General features: G+C 45.8%; 2 protein-coding genes across 11 annotated transcripts in view; one reads left to right on the top strand and one right to left on the bottom strand.

The window, feature by feature from the left end:
• Positions 1-1,578: 1,578 nt before the first annotated feature.
• Positions 1,579-5,187, bottom strand: PSMG3 (proteasome assembly chaperone 3). Of its 4 annotated transcripts, none has more exons than XM_080382487.1 (3): positions 5,032-5,187; positions 4,198-4,415; positions 1,579-2,127 (listed from the first exon to the last, which is right to left on the bottom strand). In XM_080382487.1, the coding sequence occupies exons 1-3, from the start codon at positions 5,057-5,059 to the stop codon at positions 1,975-1,977; spliced, it is 399 nt and encodes a 132-aa protein (XP_080238613.1). In that variant the 5' UTR covers positions 5,060-5,187; the 3' UTR covers positions 1,579-1,974. The 4 variants fall into 4 exon arrangements, with proteins under 4 accessions (XP_080238613.1, XP_080238614.1, XP_080238615.1 ...); XM_080382488.1 differs by lacking the exon at positions 5,032-5,187 and adding an exon at positions 4,881-4,965; XM_080382489.1 differs by lacking the exon at positions 5,032-5,187 and adding an exon at positions 4,881-4,936 and having other exon boundaries at positions 4,198-4,418.
• Positions 5,188-5,282: 95 nt separating this feature from the next.
• ELFN1 (extracellular leucine rich repeat and fibronectin type III domain containing 1) overlaps positions 5,283-25,075 on the top strand; it is a 149,783-nt gene continuing 129,990 nt past the window's right edge. For all 7 annotated transcript variants that reach the window (XR_013927370.1, XR_013927371.1, XM_080382410.1 and 4 more), the window contains exon 1: positions 5,283-25,075. This exon is cut by the window's right edge and continues 21,426 nt beyond it. The gene's annotated coding sequence lies outside the window, so the exon portion shown is untranslated.

Raw genomic sequence — 25,075 nt, 5'->3', positions numbered from 1 at the left:
CTCGCAAATGGGAATTAATCCTTACCTGGAGGACAGTGACGACAAAAGGGCAGGCAGCTGGTGGCAGCGGCAGGCTTGTGCCTGTTCTTTGAGGCAGGCCGTTCCCCTAGTTTACTGCAGAGCAGAGAGGAGCAAAGTCGAAGGACCAATTGCTCGTGGTCTAATTTATTGCCCGTGGAAACGCAGCAGGGTAAGTCTGTCCTGGCTCCCACATCACATCGGAGAGATCTCCATGTCCTTTCTTTACCCACTATCCCGTACAGACCCAATGGCACACAGGGCCAGGACATCAAGGTGGTTAACTCACAATTGCCTTTTAGGTAGTAACTCAGGTCTTCAGGACATAGCGGTGGTATGCCACTGTATCACCACAGAGGAAGATGCAATTTACATTCAATTTGCTAATTAATGTATGGTTTCTACAAGTTGCTGGAGCTATGCACACCGTAAGAGCAGCAGGATTTGGGAAATACATTGAATTTTGTGTAAGGAAAGAATCCCTACTAGCAAACCAAGACTGACGTTAACAAATTCCACATGCCTCTCGGCCCTTCTAGACAAAAAATAATAATAATAAAAAAATTTAAAAAACGAAATGTAAAAGATGTAAAAGAGGGAAAATTTGGAGTTCTGACAGATGCAAATCTTTGATTCTTGGAAGCACGGTTTGGAAAATTATTTTTAGATGAGATTTCTTGTCAAGGGCAGCTGCAAGCCCGCAGTGTTTTGAATGTACTTTTAAAAAATAGTTTCATTTCTCATAATCCCTTAAATACTGTAAATAACCCTTACTTCAGAGGAAAGAGTCCTTTCGAAATCCATTTTCTGCTTTTCTACTTTTAGGGGATTTTTTTAGCACCAGAAATGACCCAGCAGCTGGATCTACATGGGGCAGGCACAGGCTCTGTACCAATTCTGCTGTACCAACAGGTCCTAACGCAGCACAGGTCCTCCCTGCCCCGAGCCCAAGCCCTGGCCTCTGCTCTGTCAAGTGTGTAAGTGACAGAGGTGTGTAACAGCTTGCTCTCTGAAAATTTCTACTTGGTGGTATTTTTACAAGAAGAGGTAAAACCAAGTATGCTTTCCGAGCAAATGGCAACGGTTTGGCTATTAAGTATTGCATCAACTCCGGAGAAACACCCCTGTGTAACCCCCCAAACCCTTCTCTCCCCATATCTCCTACAACAGGTGCTTCAGGGAAGTGCCAGCTTGTTGCAGGTAGTCCAACCTATGTATGTGCTGCCTCTCCAATGTGCTGGTACCATGTAATCCATAACCAGCTGTTATTTTGTCTTTTTTTCACTACTTTGGTTTTTCGTCTTCCACCCTGATGTCAGCTTTCATGAAATTTGCAGAGCATAACTATCTGCCTCTCTTTAAAACCAGAGCGCAAGTAGAAGCCATGGATTCAGACTACATCAGGAAAGGGTCTGACATAAGGACAAAGCGGTGATATAGGACTTATTTCCTTAAAAAACAGAAAGAAAATCTTTCCTATTATACAACTGTTGATTTGTTACTGGGGTTTGTATTTCAGTTGAAGTGATCTTCAGAGAGCAATAAAGAAAACAGGTAAAATTAGATTAGCCAATGTTTCTTTTATTCACTCTGCACTGGGTGTTCCCCTTTGCGGTACAGCGTAGCTACAGAGCTTGGCATCTATCGCTCCTCAGGACACAAACGCAGAGCCGTGCTGCTTCCCAAATCCACATCCCACCCAATGTGATAAAAATAATACTTCTCTTGTATGTAGAGACAGTTGTTCTTGTCTCATCACTGACTATATGGACTGCAAACCTGTCACAGTAACAAAACCCTCAAGTATTCTACACAGTAGAGAAAAATTAACAAAATTCCTCGGTTCATCCAAAAGCAACACAAAGACATTCCATCATTTTCATTTCTTGTCCTTTCAAATAGGTGGTGATGAGTCATGGACTCAAGATCATTTCCTTGAATCCAGATGGCACAACTTTACCACACTTGGCAACTTCGGATCACTTCCCGTAGAGCTTGTATTCCTTCCATGGTCTTGTCCTTTAAAGCCATGGCGAGAAGAACAGGTTTGTTCCCAGCTTCCTGAGACACAAACGCCACCAGGTTTTTGGCACAAACATGAACGAGGGGCTGAAAAGCAAAGGTATATAGATGTACACTCTTACAGCTGGGAGAGCCCTTCCACAGCTGTTAGGAGAGGAAGAGTCCTGCAAAGACACAGAGAACATCAAGAACCTGTCGGTACTGGACTTGGAGTGAGCGTGCAGCTTGCTGAGCTGTTCAAATGTGATTGGGAACAGACAGGCAGTTTGGCTGGTCAGCATAGCCAAGCCATGGTACAGGGAACTTTGGAAAGTACTTTCTTAACTAGCTTAAAAGGAAAGAGTTTGGATCCATGAGTGACAGCCACCCAAACCACCCTGAAACAACTTAACTGGAGCTGCACTTGTATCGACTTTTGCACTGGTTTGGAAAACTTGGGAGAATCTTTCCTTCCACTAATCCTCCCACCCAAACTACGTCACCAAGTATCAAATTATATGAAATGCCATGGATCAAAATGCCTCTATTTCAATCATAGCCAGCTTTCTGAAGAAGGCTCCAAGTACAACATTCTTTTAAAAACTTGTTGCTGAAGAGGGTATGTTCCGCTGACAAGCTCTGGAAAAAAACTGTTATTTCTGCAATTCCTAGACACCCCAAACTGGTATTGTATACACAGTTTTTGCACGCCATGTGTAAAAGACATGTTGTTTGTAATTTTAATAGAATAATGAAAACCAGAAATAAGTAGTGAGGCTGAAGGAGTGAAGAAAAGGGATATAATCTTGTTAATAAGGTTTCTTTAACAATAATAAACTAAAACAGAATAGCACAGGCTATTTCAGTTGGAAGGGACCTACAATGACCATCTAGTCCAACTGCCTAACCAATTCAGGGCTGAACAAGTTAAAACATGTTGTTAAGGGCATTGTCCACATGCCTTTTGAACACTGACAGGCTTGGGGCATCGACCACCTCTTTAGGAAGCCTGTTCCTGTGTTTAACCACCCTCTTGGTAAAGAAATGCTTCCTAATGTCCAGTCTAAACCTCCCCTGGTGCAGCTTTGAACCATTCAGCTCATCTAGGTTGTATGTACATCCACAGTTATGCATTTATCAGAAGGATGAGTTTGCTTGATTTTAGCTACCAGTTAGGTTTGGAAATGTGCACCATCCCAAACAGGGATGTTAACGGTGACAAACAGGAAGGCAGCAACCTAGTAAAAGCGTTTTCTTAAAGTTTAGATTGAGTAAGTTGGTAAAATGATTTAAAAATACTATGTAACAAAGTAAACAAAGGCACTTCCCATTTCCAAATAAAACACAAAACTAGCCTGGGGGTGGATGTGGTCAGCCTTAGCAGGTATCACACCAGGGAAAGCAAAGCATCTCCTGTCCAGAAAAGGAAGGCCACTGCTGAAGAACAAGAACTCCATAAGGGGAAGCTGCAGATAGAATCAGGAACTTCTGTTGCTAGAGATTTTCTAGTTAAGGTTAGCAAGTAATATTTGATAGCTCCAACCCTGATGGAAAGCCTTATAATCTTGTAGCTCTGTAACTTTGCTTTAATGCTTGACTAGTTTACCCTTTGTGAAACACCTTTTCTTCTGCCTTCTCGCCAGCTCTGTGAAATGGTTGATAAAAACTTATTTTGTTGAAGCAAAGCAAATTAAACTTTATCAAGGGAAGGTGCTGGCAGGCACACTTGGGAGAGGGCAACTAAAGTCCATTATGGGGCTGGCATAGATAGGATGGGGGTGAGAAAAGAAACTTGAAAAGGAAAACAAACTCACTGTAACAGAAACCCAAAAAAAGGTTATCAAAGGCTGTGTTTGATCTTGCAACTCTTAAACCAACATGAACTTTATCAAACCTTCCATAAACATGGCAAAGCGATCCATATCCTGTAGGACACAAAATAACAGATCCCCAAGCCACTCACAGTTAGTTCAACTTTTGTTAAGTCAAAGAGCAGATGAGCACACATACTTTTCCGATGAACCCCTCTTCCTCAGAAGAGATTTTAAAATTAATCTTACCACTGTACAAACACTGCTTAACTGCTGTGATTCATCAGCTCCCTGGCAACTTGCACACCCCCACCTACTACATTTTCCCCTTATCCTTGCTGCCAGTGCACTGTAGATCCACTCTCACCTCATCCTTGCCCAGTAGCACCTTTGTGGTAAGTGAGGGCCTGCCCACGTTGTCACCGACCGTGTTGGGGTCCACGTAGACGATTGTCCCCATCTTGCCGTACTGCGTGACCACCACGAGGACGGAGTTGGAGAACGCCGTGCACACCACCTCCGTCGGGACCCCGTGGACCACCTCCTCTCGCTGCTTGGATGTCACGATAGGCCTCGCTTCCATCGCTGCTGATAAAGTAGCAAGAACACAACAGTAATAACAAAGTAAGGTTACAGACACAGGTGACAGGCTATAAAAAGCCCAAATCCTTCTCTCCACACCAAATACCCGGGGTTAACTTAATTACAGGGCACAAAGGCATCCGGAGGTGTATGTCTGTGCAGGAACAAGGGTCGGCACCGCACACCCCCGACTGGAGAGGGGGGAATTCCGCCGCCCCGCAGCACCGGCCTGCACCCCCCTCAGCACCAGCTGCCATTTACAGGGCTCCGTGATAATCGTGTTTAACAGCGACGGCACCTGCGGAGCGGGCCGCCCCCCGGCCCGGGCCGCCGTGCCCTCCCGGTGGCCGGCACCGAGGGGCGACCCCCGGGCCCCGCTTCCCACCCCCAGCCCCGCAGGCCCCGGCGCTTCCCGAGGGCGGCACCAGCCCCGGGCCGAGGCCCAGCACAGGCTGCCGGCGCCCCTACCCGCGCCGGGCCCCGCCGCGCCGCCGCTCCCCGGCCAGGCCCGCCCCGCCGCGGCGGAAGCGGCGCCTCCCCCCGCCCTGCGCCGGGCCGCGGCGCGGGGAGATGGCGCAGGGCGGCCGCTGCCCTCCCCTCAGCGCCGTGCCGCCATTACCCGCCGCGCTCGGCCGGCCAGGCGCCATCTCCCGCCCCCTCGCCGGCCCCGCACCGCGCCCTTCGCCCGGCCCGGCCGCTCTGTGCCCGTGTGCGGGCGGCGGCGCTGGCAGCCGGCGGGAGGCCTGTCTGCGGCCTGGGCCCCTCCTCAGGGCCTGTGGGGGGAGGGGGGAACCTGCGCTTGGGCAGCCCCTGCCAGTTCTGATATTTTATTTTCCTCCTCCTCATTCCGACATGGGCGACCGCTCCCACCCGAAGGCCCCGAGCGAGCCTTCCCATCAAAGTCAGGCGGGTTTGGGTCCATCGGAGAGGCCTTGGCCTCAGCCCTGCCCCGGCCGGTGCCCGGCAGGCTGGCCAGCCTCCTGCCTGGGGGCTGACGGACAAGCGGTGGCCAGTTCCATGCCAGAACGGCCCACGCGTGGGCCAGCTGCCTCAGGAGCGAAGCCTGGGGCCTGGGCAAGCCGTGGCAGCTGCTGGTGCTGTAGCAGGAGATGGGGACACAGAGTGCCAAAAGAAATGTTTATGTCCCAGGAGCAATACGTGCAAACTCAGTGTCTGTTAACTGCATACAGTTAATCCAGTGCTAATATTTTTCATCAAAATAGTAGTACTCACGAATAATAATTTTGTACATTCAATTTATACAAAGCTGTGAAAATTGGTGTTTCTCGGAGGTTTGCTACCTTCCGGACTAATGCAATTACCGTTTCTAAAATATGCTCCAAACCTTTCTGTGTGTTGGCTCTGCTTTACTGTCATTCCCACCACACAAAATATCCAGGCTGTGGCTGCAGCTGTAGCTACCCGAGCTGTGGGTTACCTGTCCTGATAACATCTCTTCAGGACCTCGTGAATGTTTTTTTGGTTTGCATTAAAAGTTTTCACAAAACGACTACAGGAAGAGCCTCTAAACTTTGTGCTGAGAATCCTTTAAGGCACCGTTAGAGAGCAGCAGAGGTCCACGGAAAAGCAGGTTATTCTTGTGGTTAATTCAGCCAGAGAGGCTGGATACCTTTTCGGAACTCTTTGCAATCTGGCAAATATTTTTTTTTTCTGCTTTCCAGCACTGAGAAAAAACAACGTTCCTCTTTCTTGCTTACCACAATCACTCGAGGCTGTGCCTGTTTGATGGAGATAATAGCAGCTCTTGTCACTAAAGCCTCCTGACACACAGAGAAGTTTACTCCTGCTCTGCCTTCTCCAGAGAATAATTTTACTTAAGGAAACACAAAGGACCGGACTCTTCCTGCCGTCCTTGCCAGCCTCCATTTTATTTTTCATGACAGGAGGACAAAGAGAAGTCCACTCTAGTTCTGATATACATGGAGGCACCATACTTCACTGTTTTGCATTAATTTGGGACGGAAGAGTTAACTTTTAACAGTCTCATTCAATTGGATATCTCATTTTGGCATGGAGCTGAGGTGGGATATAGCAAACTCGAGAAGCAGATGGCAGGAGGTAACTAAGCACTAAATTTTTATCCCTGAAAGTAAATACAGTAAGAAAAAATAAACAAACAACTAAGGAGAAGGCTTCTGTTGTCTGTGTGACTGAGGCAGACTGATGGAGACTTGAGAGTACACACCATGGCAGTTAATGGGACCTTTCCTGAGGGGTCTCTCTGCCTGCCACCTGCTTCCCAGCATTTTCTGGCTGAGAAGGACATGTATCTGTACTTACACTCCTGTTATCTACAGCACTTTTCCTTCAAAGATCCCTAATCACATTGCAAGCATTATTACATTTAGCTTCATAAACTCTCTTTCGACATAAAAGATTATTAATATGCCCCATTTTACGGTCCGAGGGAAATAAAGAATCAAGACAGACAGCAGTTCAGAGCCATCAGATGCTCGGCTGGAGATTCTGCAGGATTTCAGTATCTCTTCTTCCACTCCCATACACTTGCTGCTGAAGAAACATAAGTCATGCATGTCACTATCTCAATTACCAGAGAAAATCAATGACTGTGCAGCCCCATACTTTGACAAGAAAAACTACCCATAATATTGCAGCCTTATACCTTTATTATTATTTATTTGAGCAGTTTCTTCCTACTCTTCTTTTTAAACTGCTTAAGTGCCTCAGTGTGTGTAGAAGGAGGCTGCTTTTATAATAATCTTTGCATTTATCTGAACTGATTTTATAGAGCAAATGCGTGAGATCCACAGAGCATCAGAAATATTTCCCACTTCTCTTGAAAACTAGACACACAGTGTTTCAGGACATCCATTAATAATCCCTGCTCTTGGGAGCGCCTAGCTATCAAAGTGCTGGGTTGGTTTATTAGTTTACAGGTTATTACTTCTCTAGTTTAGATTTCTCTCTTGTATCTTTTATGATGCAGAATATAGACTGTGAGCTGGAACCTCAGGTGCAGCTGGGCTCTGGGCTGCGCAGCCAAGGAGAGAGGAAAGGAATTAGTTTGTTCCCTGATGCGGGAGCTGCTGGGAATTATTCTGACCCTTGTTATAAATCAGGTACATGAAGCAGAGCTGCCTTTAAGTACATTCCTCTGGCCAGACAATATCAGAGTGCTCCTCTTCCCCTTATTACGGCCACAGCGAGGTCGGGGGGATGGAGGTGGTGTGGGGTCGTCTGAGCACTCTCTCCATGGGGCCGTTGTGTCAAAGGAGTAGGAGGGATGGCAGAAATCCACCTCCTGGTGCTTTCAAGTGGTTCCCGCTGCATTTAAATAGAGTCCGGCAGAGGCTGTGTTCAGGAAACTCCTGAATTGAGGCTCTTGGGGAAGCGGGTGAAGAGGCACATCTGGGACTGTTCTCAAAGATGAGTTTTAGCCCCAGAAGTCTGGTCTCCCTGGCTGGCTCTCTCTGGAGTTGGTGGAAAGTGTCACTGCTTGGTGCAAAGTGGAAACGCAGCTTTGAACCTGGCTATCCGCAGTCAGGAGTTAAGCCTGCTGTGGCTGAAGTTGGCTGTTTTATCTCCTGGCTTCTAGATCTCAGCCTGACGTAGATATGGACCTACCAAGCATGACCAAAACCTAACTGCTTCTGCGCATGGACAGAAACGGGATGTCAGGTTTGCAGGGAAGCCTGAGGTTAAAGTGTGAGCAGCTGAGGAGTTCACATGAGTCCAGGATTAGGTGGTAGCTGAACAGCATCCTCAGAGTTAAAGCTCTGAGGCTCTCATTTTATGTGCTCGTATTTTGAAGGAAGGTGAGGGGATTCTGGCTGTTCTGTGCATTGGCCCCTTTTCTTTGCTCCCTAGGATGATGAGTAGTATCATTTCTTATTCTGAGAGACAAATCTAAGAGGTTTGCTTTGTTCTTAAGTTGTCCACGTGGCTCTTGCTGTATGGGACATCTCTTATTTCATTTGTTGTATGAGTAAGAGGAAGGCTAAGCCAATCAATCGGGCATTGCAGAACCACCCTAAGCTATTTAGTTGCTGATTAAACCTTTTCTTTTTTACCCCAGTGTAGAATTTAGCCAGAAAACCCACAGTCTTTTAAGAAAAAGTAAACATAATGCTCAAACCCAAATTGTTCTCTTTCTGTGTGAGCTGCACTCAGCTGCACATCTGAAATGGAAATGCTGGATGTATTTCTGTGCCTGAGACTGTCAGGTCATGCTATTGTTTTGTTTTCTTGCATTTGCAACTTAGTAAGGAAACAACATGGGAATGTTCATTAATGCTTGTGTAAATAGTAACTGCCCACATAAAGCACTAGTGTATTTTCCTGTGGAGCTCAGTGTGCAGGGTAGGACTTAAAAACGTGGCAGTAAGCCAGCACACCCTGGCTGGGCCTGGAAGCATCTAGGTAGCAATTTGACTGGAGCTCTTTGCAAGTTTTTTGTTTTAGTCACATTTAGCGACCTATAAATAGAGGAGTACTCCAGCCCTTGTAGGACTTTGTTATGCTGTGTCATTTGTTTTTTCTGAGCTGCTGTGGAGGCTGGGGAAGGAGGAGTTCAGATCCATGAGGCTGGGATGAGGATGGAGCTCCTGTGGTGCTGGGGGAGAGTTTCAGAAGGGGCTACTGCTGAGATCACAGAGCCTGGCAAAAGTGAGACGAGTCACACCTGCAGAAGGATGTTGTTGAAAACAGTTTCTGGGGTGCTTGATCTTGAACAGCAATAGCTTTCATAGATTCAGTACTCTTAAATCTAGCAGATCCTACAATTCTTTGCAAAAAATATCCAGAAATTATTTCAACAACCACTGAAATGAAAATGACCTTCTTGAAATGTATGAAATACATCTCCAGAATAGCTCCAGACTACCTAAGAGAGCTAAAAGAGCTCCAGCTACCTAGAAGAGTCAGGATTACATCATGCAGTCAACGTGGTGCTGTCTAATGATAATTTTATCCCCGATATTTATCATGAGATAACAGCTGGCTGTACTGGACTCAGGAGCCAGGGGGTATGGAGCAGACAGAGTCATCATGAAGCAAGATTGAGTTTGAGTACTGTTCACATAATTTTCTTTTGTCAAATAACAGACCTACATAGATCATGACCATGACAGCACCTGTGGATGGTATCATCCATCAACAGATCCACCCTGTGAACAGCAGAGACTTTGCATACTGGAATGGCTGAAAAAATTATTTCCATGGATCAGTAAAGACAGCAGTAATTGCCATAAAGCTCACTATAGTTTATGTAGGAGCTTTTCAGGTGCTCATGGTGGTCTGTCAGGTGAAAGACGGCATGCGTGTGGAGTGGAAAGTAAAAATAATTGTGGCATAGCTTCTAAGAACAAAACTCATACCACTCTGTTCCTAAGAAGTGCGAAAGCACAGAGAATAACAACATGGCTCTTGTAGAAGCAACAAGAGAATGACAGAGTATTAGTATGATACTAACAGTATAGTCAGTTGTATTAATCACTTAATTGTGACAGCAAATTAAATAGTGTTGTTGTCTAGAATTCACCCATAGTTAAAATGATATATCTTGATGAGACAAATGCCTTGTGCGCTGCCAGTAATAAATTAGCTCCTCTTTCAAGTGAGAAAACAATTAAAAACTTGGTTGAAAAGGGCATATTTTCTCTGTGGTCACTGATCCCTCAAACTCTGGAAATAATAAAGTGTTTCTAATAGTTGTTCATTATTACACAGTTGAAAGAGGAAAAATCCATTGTCTCATTATGTTCAAGACAGTTATGAAATTGCATTGGGAATATTTGAAAATGTGAAAGGCATCTAACCAAATGGTTTCAACTTTTACAATGTATCATCATTTGCAGTTCATAATGCTGCCGTTAACTTTGGGAGATATCAGTCAGTGCGCACAGTGGAAAATGAGAATAAATATTTACTTTTTGTTTATATACTGCATAAATAACAGCAAAGTATGCAGTAGACAGGTCATGATTCGATTTTGAGGGTCATGTAGCAGAAATTTCAGAATTACAGGAGCTATTCATTTTGCAAAACTTAAATATGTGGAAACAGTGAGACATTTCTGAACAAAATGGGCAACTCTGTGCCTTGCTAATGGAACAATAATAAAATGATTTCTGGGTAATATGAATTACTCTTGAATATTAGGTGAAGGTTGGCCCCATCTGATTTATAAGTTCTTTATAGATATTGAAGATAGAAATGGTGGAAATGCCTGGTGTCTGAATACTTTCTCTTTTGTAGTACATTAAATTTTTTTGCCATCTAGTCAAAATTAAAATCCTCTTTGGTGCTGAAGTTTAGCGCATAAAACATTAGTTATGCTGTAGATCACCGTACAGAATCAGTGTCAGACCTGTATAAAGACATACCATGACAAGGAAAATACCTACCCTTCAGTGGGCTCTCAGGCTCTCAGATCTCAGTCTTCATCTATGTATACTGACCTGATTCACTTGCTCTCTCTGAAAAGGTGTGAGATTTTAGGAAACTGGAAGCCATATTGAAGGACTTACCTATGTGACGGAAGATTGGAAATACATTTATGAGGAATATTGTGGTTTGAAAGATTTTGTGAGGCATGTGCATATGCAGCAGGAATTTGTATTTAGAAGTGCTTCACATTCTAGTTATCTCCATTTCAGAAAACTTGTAGTTTACTACGTTTGCTCCTTTCTCTAGAGAGTAACAGAATAATATTTTCTCTTGAAAGCAGATTTGACATTTCAGAACCTGCAAAATGTTGAGCCTGTTAAAGCTGAAGTTTGAAGTTAATTTTAACTGATCACATAAATTATTTTATGAATGAACATAAAAAAGAAATAAGTATTGGAATTGTTTGTTAGTGCCATTCTAAGTAATGAACTGAAGGTTGTGATAATTGAGTTGTGCATTTGATGGACAGTACAAATGTACTCTTAGGAGAAAAATACAATCATATACTGGAGAAAATATGCATGAAAATAAAGTATTGTCCCTTATTTCACGGGTGCTTATCTCCTGTTTCTGTACAAGAAACATGATAATCAAGAAAAGCAGATGTGCTATCAGCTTTTTAGGTTTCATCCTGGAAATGAGGTTGGAATATTCCATAAGGAAATTAATGTCATTTTCCTAATCTCTTTTGTCTCTGTAAGACATGCTCTGCCTAAGTCCTTCTCTGCTCTGCACTTGCGATTCTTGTGCTGTTTCTCTAGGTGACTGTAGGCTGAGCTCATGTGTTTGCTCTTAACTTCGTGTCAGCCTCCTTTCCTATCTCTTCCAAGAGCATTTTGGAACCAGTTTGCCCTGAAACCCTGAGATCAGAGAACACTGGGGGATTAGGTTTAAACTTGTTAAACTGAATTAACACTCCTGCCACATGATTCTGGCCTGTGCCAGTCCTTCTAATCTTGTTCAGAGTTTAGGATAATTTGTTTAGTAGTGCTGATCAGCTGGAGGTTAATTCAATTGGACTTTGGTTATTTATTCATGCCCGGATTTGCTAAGTGTCACAGCAGATACATGAGGTCTCTGTTACAGTTATGAGACGGCTTCATTAGTGTGACGGAGAGTCCATCTGGATGACTTCCTTTCCTCAGTGCCGTAACTGGCTGTCAGGTCTCTCTCCAGTGGAAAAAAAATCCTTATATAACATCTCCCTTTCATTTGTGTCATAAGTGTATTGATTGCGATTTAAAATGCACTTCTCCATTCTGATTGCTTGGGATTGCCAATAATCTTTCTCAGGAATGTCAGTAGTATTCCAGCTCTACATTTTAAATTGATACCAGAATTTTAAAGAGAAGTAGAAATGTGTTTTAAAAGCCACTTATCATTAATAATGTGTTTTCACACAGTATTTTGGTCCTGTTCACTTCAAGGTCCGCTTTCCCCACCAGTGAGATGCTGCCAGCACTGGGGTGGAACATGGTCAGTCTTTCACACTGTCCAGGATTAACCACCCAGAAATGGAAGACAAAAAGGAAGAAGAAAATTGCATCCTGCTGAAACCTCTGGAGGAATTTAGGTTGGCAGAACATTGTTACTCGAACTGGAATGTGGCCAGGACACTAGGATTAATGTTAGCACAAAATGCCACTTGATTGCAAGTGTTCGGATAACCTTGGATGAAAGTCTTACCTGAAAAGAGGCTCTTCTAACAGAATAGGGCTCCCTGATATTGGCTGGGACTTTGGTTCAGGGGTTGACTCAGAGCATTTTTGCTATTTGCTTCAGCAGTTTTTGAATGGGACAGCTCTTGAATGGTAACAGATCTCCCCTTCACAGCCTGCAGCACTTCCCAGATAATTTCCCAGAGAGGATTCCATGCTGTAGACCGATGTCTCTTTTTAGAGATGTTTCCTGATATATCATGCAAACATTACAAATAGGACCCTGAAGGGATGCTTGTTGGGGAAAGGTCCTAAAGATCAGAAGGCAGGAAAAATGTTCAGTGTCGAGAAGGCACCAGGCCAAGCTGAGCTTCTGCAGCCACATAAATGTGGAATAGCTACTCATGTCATGGAGTTACTGCTGAGCAAGCGAGACCATTATTCACCTCATTCTTGCTTTATTGTCCTCTCTGAATGTTTATGCTGTCAGCCCTCTAATGCATGTTCTGGGTTGGGCTGGCAGAACCAGGTGGTGCCTAGTGAAAGCTTTGATGATCAAGAGCGGCGTTAATCAAAATTTCTTCTCCTTCTCTCAATTTTTCAATTAAATTGTAAATCTGTGCTAAGGAACAACCATTAACTTCCAGGGACTGAGAAATGTTCCCACATGTTTGCCTTCTTCAGAAAACCCTGTCACAGTTACATACCATGAAATATGGTTTCCAACAGAACAATATTCCCAAAACCAGCTGGGACCCGCATTACAACTCAGCATTCTTTGCAGTAGTTTATTTGCTGTTGACTTGGAAGCCAAGTCAGAGCTTTTGAGAGGAATTTCTGCTTATCTACACAACAATGCAACATGGGTCCAGCAGCATCAGCTCCCACAGAGAAGCTGGAGAGAGCAGGACTAAGAGAAAAATGCGTCAGTACTCATCTTTGCCGCCAGACGAGTGGCCTGCTTGGGATTTGATGCCTCTTGCACTGGGCCTGGGTCTCACATGCCTGCATGGGTAAAAGGAAAGCATCCAGGGACCGTGTTGAGGCAGCCTGCCATAAATTGTGAAGGGGTCTGTATCTGCACAAAGCCAGTGTGTGTTGCCAAAAGACAGGATCCCTGTCTGGAAGAGAGAGAGCACTGTGCAACTCCATCTCTGTGGGCGCTTTCCTGACACTACAGCTCCTTCTATACAGTCAAGCAGGAGCTCCATGCAAAGGGAACAACCCTTACAGGCTCTATGTCGGCTGCATGTGTCGTTAAGTTGTATGTGAGCATGGAACTTTTTGTTTTTGAGGGCAAACCCCATCACTGCTGTTATGTGGGGTAAATGTGACCTAGACTGTTTTGTAAGTGGAGATGTTTTCCATACTACCCGAGCCCCACTGAGGTTTTCCCTTGTTTTCCATGGGAAGACACTGATTGTCTCCTCTTTCCTCGCCCAGCCATCCCATTCCTCTCCTGCAGCAGCTCAGACTTGTATATAAGCCAAGATACTATTCCCCTGAGAATTCACTTCATTTAATATTCTTCTTGCCTGTCGTCATTATTTTTCATTTATAGGTTAACCAGCACCTGAGATGCTCAGTGTTTCCCCTAACTTTACTTTGACTAGATAAACTTTTAAATTAAACATTTTCATTCCCCCCTCCTTCTGTTTGAGGGCTACTGTATAATTCTACATTTTAAAACCCCAGCAAACAGATAAGTAATCACAGAGGCATTTTTCTGAGAAGAGATAGATGGCCTGACATAAAGGATTGAACATACTATTCTAGAGATATCCCTGCATCTGACAAAATAGGCCAAACTCCTCCTTTATGTAGCTTCACCAGGGGTGAACAAGACCCAGGGGCTGTAAGGAAGACCACATGCTGACATTTTGTTTCATCGAGTCCCTGGAACATTGAATATGCTCTTGATATGCAAGAGTAGGCTGAAATCTGCAATCAGCTCCATGAGTGTAATTGAATCTGAGTCAGGAGAAGTGACACCTGCGTGATGAAGAAGGGCATTCATTATGCTCTGTTCAGGTCTGTACCATCCTGCTCGTGTGGACAGAGTTCAGCATGTACTATCGCGAGCTGAGGGATCACACAATCATGCTCCAACTATCATTTCCTATATATATTTCTACTACGTGCTGGACATCTCAATGCTGTGCTGACGAGTGCGTAAGCACACACCGCCCCATCTAAATACCTGCTCTATACATGTGCATCAACTAACAGATGCACGTTGGGCTTAGGAATATGAATGGGGCAAGACGTGTAGCACAACCTTCACATCAGGTTTGCTTTCCTTCATGTGCTGGCACTTCTGATACATCACTGCTGTCTTGGGGACACCTGTGTCAGTTCAGACCAATTCCCTGTTATTGCAGGCAAACATGACACAGCTGTGAAGTCTGCAAGGGTCTATAATGTTGTGTGTCTCACATGCGTGCTCCCCACGGTGAAGAATAATAACAAGACCTTTGTATTAAAGACGACAATTCTCAAAGACAGTACAGGAAGAGAGCAGGAGAGGCCAATGCATGTTGCCACTGCCTTAAAAGAAAGTATAAGAGGAGAAAATTCCTGGATGATCTCCTCATGCTATCACCAGGAATGGTCCTTTTGGGAATCGTGCAATGAAGAGTTTCTCAAAAGAAAAAAATGTGGTCAAAGCAATTTTTATTGGAAATGTTATTTTGACACATTAGGCCATATTGTTTTTTATCACTCTCTTTTCAAAAGTAACTTTTAGGTTACAGTGTGCTGCTTTGATGATTTTTCAAACAAAGTTGCAGTCATTTTACTTCGTGTCAATTTTTCATCCACATTTTATCTTGCATGGGAAAAGAGAGAAAAGAAAAACGTTTGATTGACCCAAACTACCCATGGGACATGCTGGTTTTGTGAAAACTTGCAAGATATTGCTTCCTTTTTCCCTGTTTGAGAGGAAATGCTAGGACCTCTCACCCTCTGGAGAAAGGAGAACTCACTCTGAGGAGGGCATCTGGTACAGAGGCCAAAATCAAGGTGCTGAACATGGGCTGGTACTGAATCCCCCTGTGGTACATCTGAACGCAGGTGGGTTTAGCTGTGTAGTGGTCCCCTGTTTCAGTTGTGTCACCGTGTGAGCACTGCCCTAGGGGAAGCTGGGCTCAGTGCTGGGCAGGCAGGACTTTGGGCCCGCTGAAGACTTTACATCCCCTGAAATGCCACCCAAGGCTCCTTGGCGGGGATCACTGGCGAGAGGAGTACCTCTTGGCGTTCAGCCTTCAGGGAACCTGGCACTTCTCACAATTAGCCCTCAAGGAGGGCACTTGGGTGCCCTTGACAGGTGGCTTAAACAGAGAAAAAAGCACATCTTGGTGGGGGGCCAAAAGAAAAAGCAGCTTTGGCAGGCGGCCTTTGTGCAAGGCAAGCACGTGGCAGTTCTCCTTTAGAGGAGGGAAGCACGATGCTGTAACAGGCAGAAGGGTCAGAGCCACTGCAGCCCCTTTGGACTTGCACTCAGGTTGGAGTTCCATGGTTCCTCCCTGTGTCAAGTGGAAAACACCCACTGTTTCTCCATACTTTGAGGAATTCTTACCAAAATCCCACCCTGGATAACATATACATACATGTATAAAATCAGTTACTGAAGGCAAGAAAACAAAAATGTTGTGAAAGTCAGTTGGATCCTCCAGAGAAAGGGATGCAAAATATGTATCCAATAAAGCTTTTCTGATGATACTCATAAATACAGAGCTGAAGTGCTGGCCCTGCTGTCCTCTCCAGTACCGTTCCACCAGAAATGTGTAGCTCACATCCTGAGTCATCCCCAAGGAGAGCAATAGACATTACACACTTGAAATAGTTTAATTTCTAACTGGCCCAAGCACAGTTCATCCCTCTTTCATCAGGCAAGAGGAAGATGGAGAATTTTAATATCTTCGGGTGAGATCATGGGACCTCTGAGTCCCTAGGCTTATTGAATGCAGTCAGTGCATTTTGACGGTTCCACGCAAGAAACTGCAGGTGCGAGAGAAGTTGAGCTCCCAGGCTGCACTGCAAGGACAGGAGAGTGGTGATGCTTGTGTAGAAAGCTGGACCTTTCTGATTGCTCTGATCGAGCTGCAGGACCCTGAGATCTCTGTTTTCAGCCACAGGAGACCGTTTTTTGGGCTCATAAGTCTATAGCAAGGTACTCTAATGGCTTTTTTCCCAGAGGCAGAGGTGATGAATTCCCACTTGAAGGAAGTGGGATCTGTAGGCAGATGCATTCGGTGAGGATCTAATACCTGGAACACCTCAGCTTGCTACATCCTTCCCTTGCTTAGTGCCAGCCTTTGCGTTTTGCTTGTAAACTGAGGTAGGGAGCTCACAGGCTCTACTATCCCCTCCAAAACAGTTGTCCCAGTATACAGAGAGCAGCTGGTTCCCAGGAACCTGCCCTTGCCACACGCTGGTGCCTTGGGCACAAGTTTCCCTAGGAATGAGATACGTGACTAATGGCTGCGATTACAGGAGGAGAGCTTTGGAACAGATCCCGCCTCCTCTATGGTGGAGTCGAAGGGCAAGAAAAATCTTTCAGACAGCCTACGGCTGCAAGGTGGCTTTGCTTTGAACAGAAACAAGAAATACATTTTCAGAGAGAGTGGAATCCACAAGCAAAAATGAAAAAAAAAAAAAAAAAAAAAAAAGAGGAAATGAGATGGTTGAATTACTAACTCATCAGAGGCCAGTAGGGACTGCAGTATTACAAGCTATATTATATTGTCAATTGGTATTGTACATTTGGAACAACAACAATCATGTTATTTTGAAATTAAGAATAACCTGGAGGAGGCAAATAAACTAACGGTGTACCACACAGTTGAAGAGAGAGAATTTGTACTTGGCAATAATCAATACTCATGTGTGTCTTCTAATTGAGTCAGCCCAGCCTTCCTTCAGGATGTGACAGTGACAACTGAACTCCTCTTCCCATTTGATGGATTTGATTGTGCTGCAGCTGGAAATAGAGAATGCACCAAAAATGGCTTTGGTTTGTCCTCAGCGCCTGAGCCCCAGCACTGCTTGGTCCAGAGCATGGGTCAGCCAGGCAGGACGTGGGCACCAATGCTGTCTTGCTGGGACAGTTGGACGGCACAACCGAGGATGGGTCCTGAGGACTTCTCATAGAGAAGGGCCTTATCTCCCCAGAATTCAGCTCCCTTGCAAACACATAGAACAAGCTTCTTCTAAAGAATCGTATTACTAGTCCTGGTGGTTTTCTCAAAAATTTGATCCTTGTCCTGTCTCCTAAAATAGTCTTTTAAAAACCTCACTGCCAGAGGAACCGTGTGGGTTGGTTGATTAGCGTGACCCAGTGCTTGGGGATCCACAGCTGAAGTGTGTATTGTTCCTTTTCAGTCTGAGGTCCTTGCTCACATGCACAAGTTTGCAATGGTTGTGGGATTCGTGACCGGGAAAGAATTGTGTTTACCTGCGGCTTTCATCTGGCATGTGTCCAAGGCAGGCTGCCGGCACCCTCAGCTCACATCTCCACATCTTGGCATTTCCTAACTTGTATTTCTTCCTCTGTCCCTCTGCTATGGCTGGAGGCACATCCAGAGTGAAATGAAAGGCTTTCCTTTTCCTCTTCAAATTGCTGCTTGTGTTGCCGACTCAAGCTCTTCCCTTGGTTTGTATTGGGGGTGAGTCAAACCCCTGCCCTATTCATATTTCACATCATGTGCACGTTAAATGGCACTTTACAACCCAGGGACTTCCTAAGGAAGCACCAATTTGGTCTCTTAACAATTTTACTACAAACACATTTTTCCCCCCCTTTCCTTTTCCCTTTTTGTCATAGATAAGATTAATTTTTTTTCTGGACATGAATCCATTGCCTGAGGTTTTTCAAATCTCTGCTCTGGGACACTGAAATCTTATCTGAGGCAGAGCGGGAAAGGAAAAGTAGTACATGAGGGAAACTGTGACTCATGCAGAAATGGAAATGATGAAGCAGACGCTGCCATTATGAAGACCCAGAGGTGTTCAAAGACCTACCAGTGGAAGGGTAAAAGCCTGGGCTTTTCAGCCTTGAAAGGCTTCTGTGTATTGAAGCTTCGAGTGCTGGCTGAGGGGTGCAGGCTGGTGAGCTCTTCTCTGCTTGCCTGCTAAGTCCCTTCCATGCCACTAGCAGTGCAGTGGAGCCGAGAGCTCTACTGGAGGCAGCATGCAGCGGATGTAAGCCTGATCAACAGAAGATCTGTTAAAACTTGGAATGGTGCTGCCTTCTTCCCTGCAACAGAAACTTCAATGTTGGGTTTCGTTTTTTTTTTTTCCTGGAGGGGCTGAATCTGAATGAAAGAAAATGAGGAGAAAACGGGCCTGATTTTTCTATTTAATGAATGAGCTGAAGGAGGCACCTATGTGTCTGTCATCCTGAGAAGCTCTTTGTTTTGAGCTGTAATGGATTTTTCAAAAGACTCTTTGAATGCCTCACCCAGCTCTATTGGAAACAGTTATGTTTTGAAGATGGCACCTTGCCATGTCTATTTGTGTTCAATATTGCCTTCAAAAATAGCATCACTTCTATCTTTTCCCAATATTCAGAGCAGTGTTAGTATGTAAAACAATGCGCTGGCCTTGCCTCCTCTGTGCTAGGGAGAACGCTTCAAGGGAACCCAGACCAGCTCCTCTCCTCGAGCACGAGTAAAATTCCCAAGTTCCTCTCATGACAAAGATGGCATTTTAGACACCACAAAAGGTAGAAGAGATGTGTACACTAACAGCAGAGAAAAGTTCTCGTGCTATTAAGTCCCTTGACATGGAGTCCCCCCAATACCCCAAGGTTATTTGCTTCAGAGACCCTGTTAGGCAGTCCGCCACATCTAATCTCATCTGCTGTCACTGCAATTTAAACCCACACCACCTTGTCCTGCCTGCTGCAGCTACAAAGAACGGGCTGTTTTCTTCCTCGTGAAGGTTATCATTTAAAGGCCTTGACTTGGCAGTTCAGCTGGGGGAGAGACAAGGCTAACATCCCTCCTCTGCTACTTCTTATGCTACGTAAGGAGAGGGACCGTTCCTCATTTGGTACAGAGCTGCAAGAACCCATGCCTTCTCATAACAGACCCTTGCCTTGTGTCTGCATTATCCCAGCTCCTTTCTGAAAGAAAGGCCGTGCTTCCATTCATTCCCACCCTGGATGTGAGCAGACTGTGCCTCCTGCTGAAAGGCAGTGCCTTGTGGTTGTCCCCAGTTTGCATTTCACCTCAATATTTGGGGCCATTTCATCCAGCTTGTCTAAATAATTTTGAATTCTAGCCTTGTCCCCAAAGTGTCCTTGCCATCCCTCCCTGATCACTCTTGTCTGCATGCATAATAAACCTACTCCTTCATCCCTCACTGTGTCTTCCATGCAAACACAAGATGGAGCAAACACAGGAGAAGGTGCAGCCCAACAGCCTGGGAACCATCCGGAACAGCAGCTCCCCAGGGATCTTCCATCCTGTTGCCTGCGGGCCCGGGGCCACAGCCCTTTCACTACATGCTCGTTAATCAAGGAGCACTGAAACAAGGGGGCAGAGGCTTGTGACCCCAGAATTACAGTTAAGCTGCAGCACCATTACAGCACTTGGCTGAGAAGGTGGCAAGGTGAGTGGAGGGCCTTTTCCCAGAAAGACCTCCCCTCCCCTGTCAGCAGCTGGTTGCAGGATGAGTGAGGTGCCCAGTCATGTCCTGACTCCTGAGAAATCCATTATCACAAGCCATTTTTCCTTTTGAAGTATCCTGAACTCGGTGAGCATGCAGCCTTATCTCTCCCAGTGCCAAATTCTCCTTAATGAGGTTTATCCAGCTTTTCCAGCATGGCTTAACGTTGTCCATCCAGTCCATCCAGAAAGGATCCTTTATTTTGCTAACATAATTAATAGCAATAATCTGTCCATGGTGCGCAGCGATAATGGTATTGATGCTGTAATGCCCTGCAGCCAGAGATTGGGCTTTAGAGAAAGTTTCATTCTGTGTGCAGTGTTAGCAATTTCCCCAGTTCCCTTCCTGAACAATTTTACTTTCTGTTTCATATCCTATGCTGGAATTATGCCTCACGCTGTTTACATTAAAAATGCATTACACATGTGTTGAAAACATTGAGTTCTATGTTGCTGGCAAGGAAGGAAGCTGTTATGTTTAAGAAGCACTCTTTTACATTATTATCACTTTTGTTTAATTTAGTAGGATTATTTTCTCTAATTCCAAAGCTGGGAAAAGACTCCTGTAAATATTCTTCCCACTAGCCAATTTCTGTATCACCCAAACCCACATATAAGCTGACTTGCTTATGAACTGCTTCATCACCAAGTTAGAATGCTGTTTTCCCTCTCTTAGCTTTCCCCTGTACTTTGGATCAAAAATATACAAGAAAAAGGTAATGTCATTTAAAAGAGATTTAAATGGCCTGCTGCAGCACAGGGGAGCTGGGATTTATGCTAGCAACGTAGCAGTGCCAGGCTGGGGAGGTATCGAGGTTTCTAAACTCCACAGAAGAGCGGCATGGAATAGGAAGATGTGGGATTGAGCAACTCTGCACCTGTAGAGGCTGGATGTTCAAATGCACTGTACCGTCCTCTATAAATAAGCCTAGGAGGGATTTTCTGTGGGAGTCACTTCTGTCATATCTAAGCACCTTACTGCACAAACAAAATGTGGCAGGGCTGGGAGTTAAACCCGTATCTCACAGCCCCAGAGCTTTAACTACATGGGTATTTTTATTCTTGATAATATAACTTGATCTGGGTAAATCAGAGGCCTGATTAAATGAAGAGGGGGACAGTAGGACAGAAATGGTGACCGTGGGTTGAAATCAGAGCATTGAAAGGAAATAAGGTATGAAAGAAAAAGAAAGAGAAGAAGAAAGAAATGAAGAGAAAAAGATAAAAAAGGAAAAAATAAAAAGGAAAAAGGAAGGAAAGAAAAGAGAGAGAGAAAGAAAGAAAGAAAAAAAGAAAAAGAAAGAAAGAAAGAAAAAGAAAGAAAGAAAGAAAAGAAAGAAAGAAAGAAAGAAAGAAAGAAAAGAAAGAAAGAAAGAAAAAGAAAGAAAAGAAAGAAAGAAAGAAAGGAAGGAAGAGAAAGAGAGAAAGAGAGATAAAGAAAGGGTGAGAGAAGATCCTGTGGCAGGTGATGTGCCACTGGGAGGTTCTGCATGTAAGACCCAGGACCTGTTTTGTGTCGCACAGCACAGGGGAGATCACAGGGGAATCCCACCCAGCTTGGGGCATGGCAATAAAGCAAAGTGGGAAGTTGCAGTGAGGAGTTACAGAACAAAAGGTTAAGGAAATTAAATCTGTGCAGGAAAGTCAGGGAGATTCAGGCTAAGGTATAAGGATGTAAGGAGCCCTGCCTAAAGGAAGGAAAGAAATTATTTTCCCTAATTACTGACTGACAAAACTGTACCTCATGGGCATGAGCTGCGAGAGAAAAAAAAAGAGTTTACATAACCCAAACCCACTTCTTAGCAGTCAGGCTGGCTGGGGCTGGGGACCCGTGGTGGCAGTGGGCAGCAGGTCGCTGGGCACACAGCACTCGGTGTGCTCAGCGGGTCCCCACGCAGGCCCAGAGCCTGCTGCGGGGAGGATGCTGTCGGTACGGTTTGTATTTGTTCCCGCAGCACTTTGCAAAGTGATGGAGGATTTGATGGCGGCATTAGGAAACAGACCTCTCAGGGGGGCGAAGTGGCAGCTATTCAATGGCAGCTGGCAACAGTGCGCTGGGAAGCCCAGCGGAGCCGCGTGTCTGCACAGGTGAGTGGCGAGAGGAATGCCAAATATCGGAGGCTGGCCAGGGAATGGGGTCCCCTCCTCCCCGAGGCAAAGGCAGGGCTTGGGGTGACTTCCCTCAGCTGAGACCTCCGGTTTGTCTGGTTCCAAACGCAGCGTGCCCAGCAGCACAGAGGCAATTAGAGACCAGCATGGGTCATTGGTGATCCCTCAGCCTTCAGGAATGCAATAACATGTCTGTTAGATCTCCTTAAGCATTCGCCAAGTCACCACTCTATCCTAGAGGGAAATAACCTTGTGCTGAACAGTTTGATTGTCTAGTGCTAATATAACAGGAGAAAGCCTATTAAATGTTGGGCTGGAAGGGTCCTTTGGGTCTGCAATAGCTTTTCTCATTTTTCTCTCTTTTTTCCCTTTCCTTTTTCTTTCCTTTTTTTCCTGTTTTCCTCCTTTCCCCCTTCCTTTCCCCACAGAACAGAAATGAGCAACAGCAATGAACTGAAAGCAGGGAAGACAGCGTCTGTACAAAATGAGGTTGCAAACCAGCTGGCAGCATTGCCCGTGGCCATGCACCTGCCTTTGGCTGGGGTTGGACCTGTGTCCTGCCTCCCTGCTCTGGCACTGTGCTGTATGCTCGTGGCCCCCCTGCCCCCCCCCCCCCCCCCCCCCCAAATCCCTGCCAAACATTTGAGGAGTTTTTCCTGCACTTGTGCAACAATCTCTTTCTTCTTCTTGTGGGAGAAACCTCTGCAGCGTGGCTGGCCCTGGATTGCCTCCTGCTCTCTGTGCATCAGCAGCTGGCTGAGAAGAGCTGGCTGAGACTGACAGGCTCCTGGACCCAGGCAGTGTCTGGCCAAGGCTCGGCAAAGATGAAGGTGTCCCATCCAGTTGATGTGTTGGCCAAGGTAATACGTGGGCCAGCTGTGGCTCATCTCTCCCTCACTTCAGCAGAGGTTTCCTTGTCACACTGGCACATGGCACTTCAAAGGGAGAGCCTCAGGGCTTCTCCTCTCCTGGAGTTGCTGAAACACTGGTGGCCTGTCAGAAACAGCAGGAGAGAGACACGTTGGACTCTGCAGTGCATCTCTCGTGCAGACATGACTCTGAGCACTTGCTATTAATTTTAAAAGCAGAAAAGAACAAGAAACCTGTTCATTCATCACCTGGGTGAAACACCCAGCAGAGAAGCACCATGTTGGCAGAGTGCCTTTCCCCTGTGAGCTGGAGAGAGACAGTTTTGAGGCTGGTACAACTGTTAAACCGTGGACCTGCCCTGCTAACAGCAATGGCAAGAGGACCTTCCCCCCTGCAGCCGTGCTTGGGTGCAGGGCAGCCACAGCGATCCCCTTGGAGGAGCGAAGAGCGTGAGCAAGGCCATTGCAGCCACCAGCTCACTGAAATGAAGGTGCATGTGTGCTTCTAGGCTGTGGTAGAAACCGGTGCAGTCGGTGTTGGGGAAATGCAAGCCACTGTGGAGAGCACAGATCATGCAGTAAGGTGGTAACCTTACTGTTAAAATGGATTTTAAAAGAAATGATCCTTAAATCAACTAATCTTCTGGGTTCCTGATTGTTCATGGGTCTTTGCATGTTTTCCAGGGCAGTGAGAGATGCTTGTTGACTCTCTGCAATTAGTACCTCTGGCTTAATTGACTTCAGCATTCTCCCAGGCTCCTTTGAGATGAATGTCTCCACCTACTAATCCAGGGCAAAGGTGGCTCTTCCTGAGGTTCAGTTACAGCTGAGATGAGAAGCAGGTGAAAAGCAGGCATGGGACAAACCTCACACATCACAGCACATGCGATGGAGAGCTTCGTGGCTACTGCGGAGGGGTGAGAGATTCCTGAGACCATGCCGTGGCCATGGCCTACAGTCACATCGATCCCAATCATCTGGTCCATTCTGGCAGTGATGCAGGGTGCCAGAGCCCCTATGGCAAGTGCAGCCCCAGTGGGATGCTCGGCTGCCGCCGGTGGCACTGGCAGCCCTATCTCTGCCAGCCCCTCTGCCAGCTCAGCCCATCTCGTGAGCTGCCAGGGCAGAGGCACTAGTGCTCGCTCCTCTGCTTGCGTAACTATATTCTTCATGTCTCAGTGACTTGCTCAGGGTCTGGGCATGCGCATGTGAGCTGAGCTGCATTTGCTGCTGGAGCCTTGAGGGGAACTGGGGACATCCATGCATGTAAAGCCATCAGCTCCAGAGCAAAACCTCCGCCTGACCCAGTAATCATTGGCAGGGCTGAGAGGAGAAACCACTCCTGACAGGCTTTGCCAACCTGGCTTTCTGCAAGAGATGCAGTCAGACACCTTAAACACCCAACAGCTGGGCTTTGGCTTCAAATAAATCATTCTCCTGCCTTTGCTGTCATTAGGGGACGTGATGAAGCCACTGTGGTGGCTGAGGCCCAAACACTAAGTCTCATTTCATCCCATGTAAATCCTGCTGATATGCTATGCCTCAGATATTCAAATGGTGCTGTCCCAGCCCCTGGTTTGGCCAAAAGGGACAAGAACTCCCTGTTTCTTGCCAGAGGCCCTGAGATGCTGCTTGGGATTTTGGGGTTGGCTTTGTGCCTGCTTGGGAGCCTGACCTTGCAGGAGGAGGGCTGCCAAGAGGATGTCCAGCCACTGCTTCTGCAAATGCCACACATGCATCCTGGCTGGGACTGAGGGAGGGACAGTGTGGCTGGGAGGAGATACTGAATCCAGACCACCTCCCCGACACCAAGGAGATGTGCCTCTGCCCACCATGTAGACAAAAGTTCTTCTCCTGTGCTGAGGTGTCTGGAGTTGAAATTTGCCCCAGGCATTGTCCCCTTCCCCACTGTGTACATGCCTGGGGAC

The sequence above is a fragment of the Falco punctatus genome (assembly GCF_963210335.1).
Source record: "Falco punctatus genome assembly, chromosome: 4".
Lineage (NCBI taxonomy): Eukaryota > Metazoa > Chordata > Aves > Falconiformes > Falconidae > Falco > Falco punctatus.
Note: the sequence above shows the minus strand (reverse complement) of the source record. Positions and strands in the feature narration are given on the sequence as shown.

Excerpts from the sequence above, each read along its gene's own strand:
- PSMG3 (XM_080382486.1), bottom strand. The coding sequence starts at position 4,669 with ATGGCAGCTGGTGCTGAGGGGGGTGCAGGCCGGTGCTGCGGGGCGGCG. Across the intron at positions 4,416-4,518 it reads TGTAATTAAGTTAACCCCGG|CGATGGAAGCGAGGCCTATC; the intron begins GTATTTGGTGTG and ends CTTTATCAGCAG. Across the intron at positions 2,128-4,197 it reads TGCTACTGGGCAAGGATGAG|CCCCTCGTTCATGTTTGTGC; the intron begins GTGAGAGTGGAT and ends TTTGCTTTTCAG.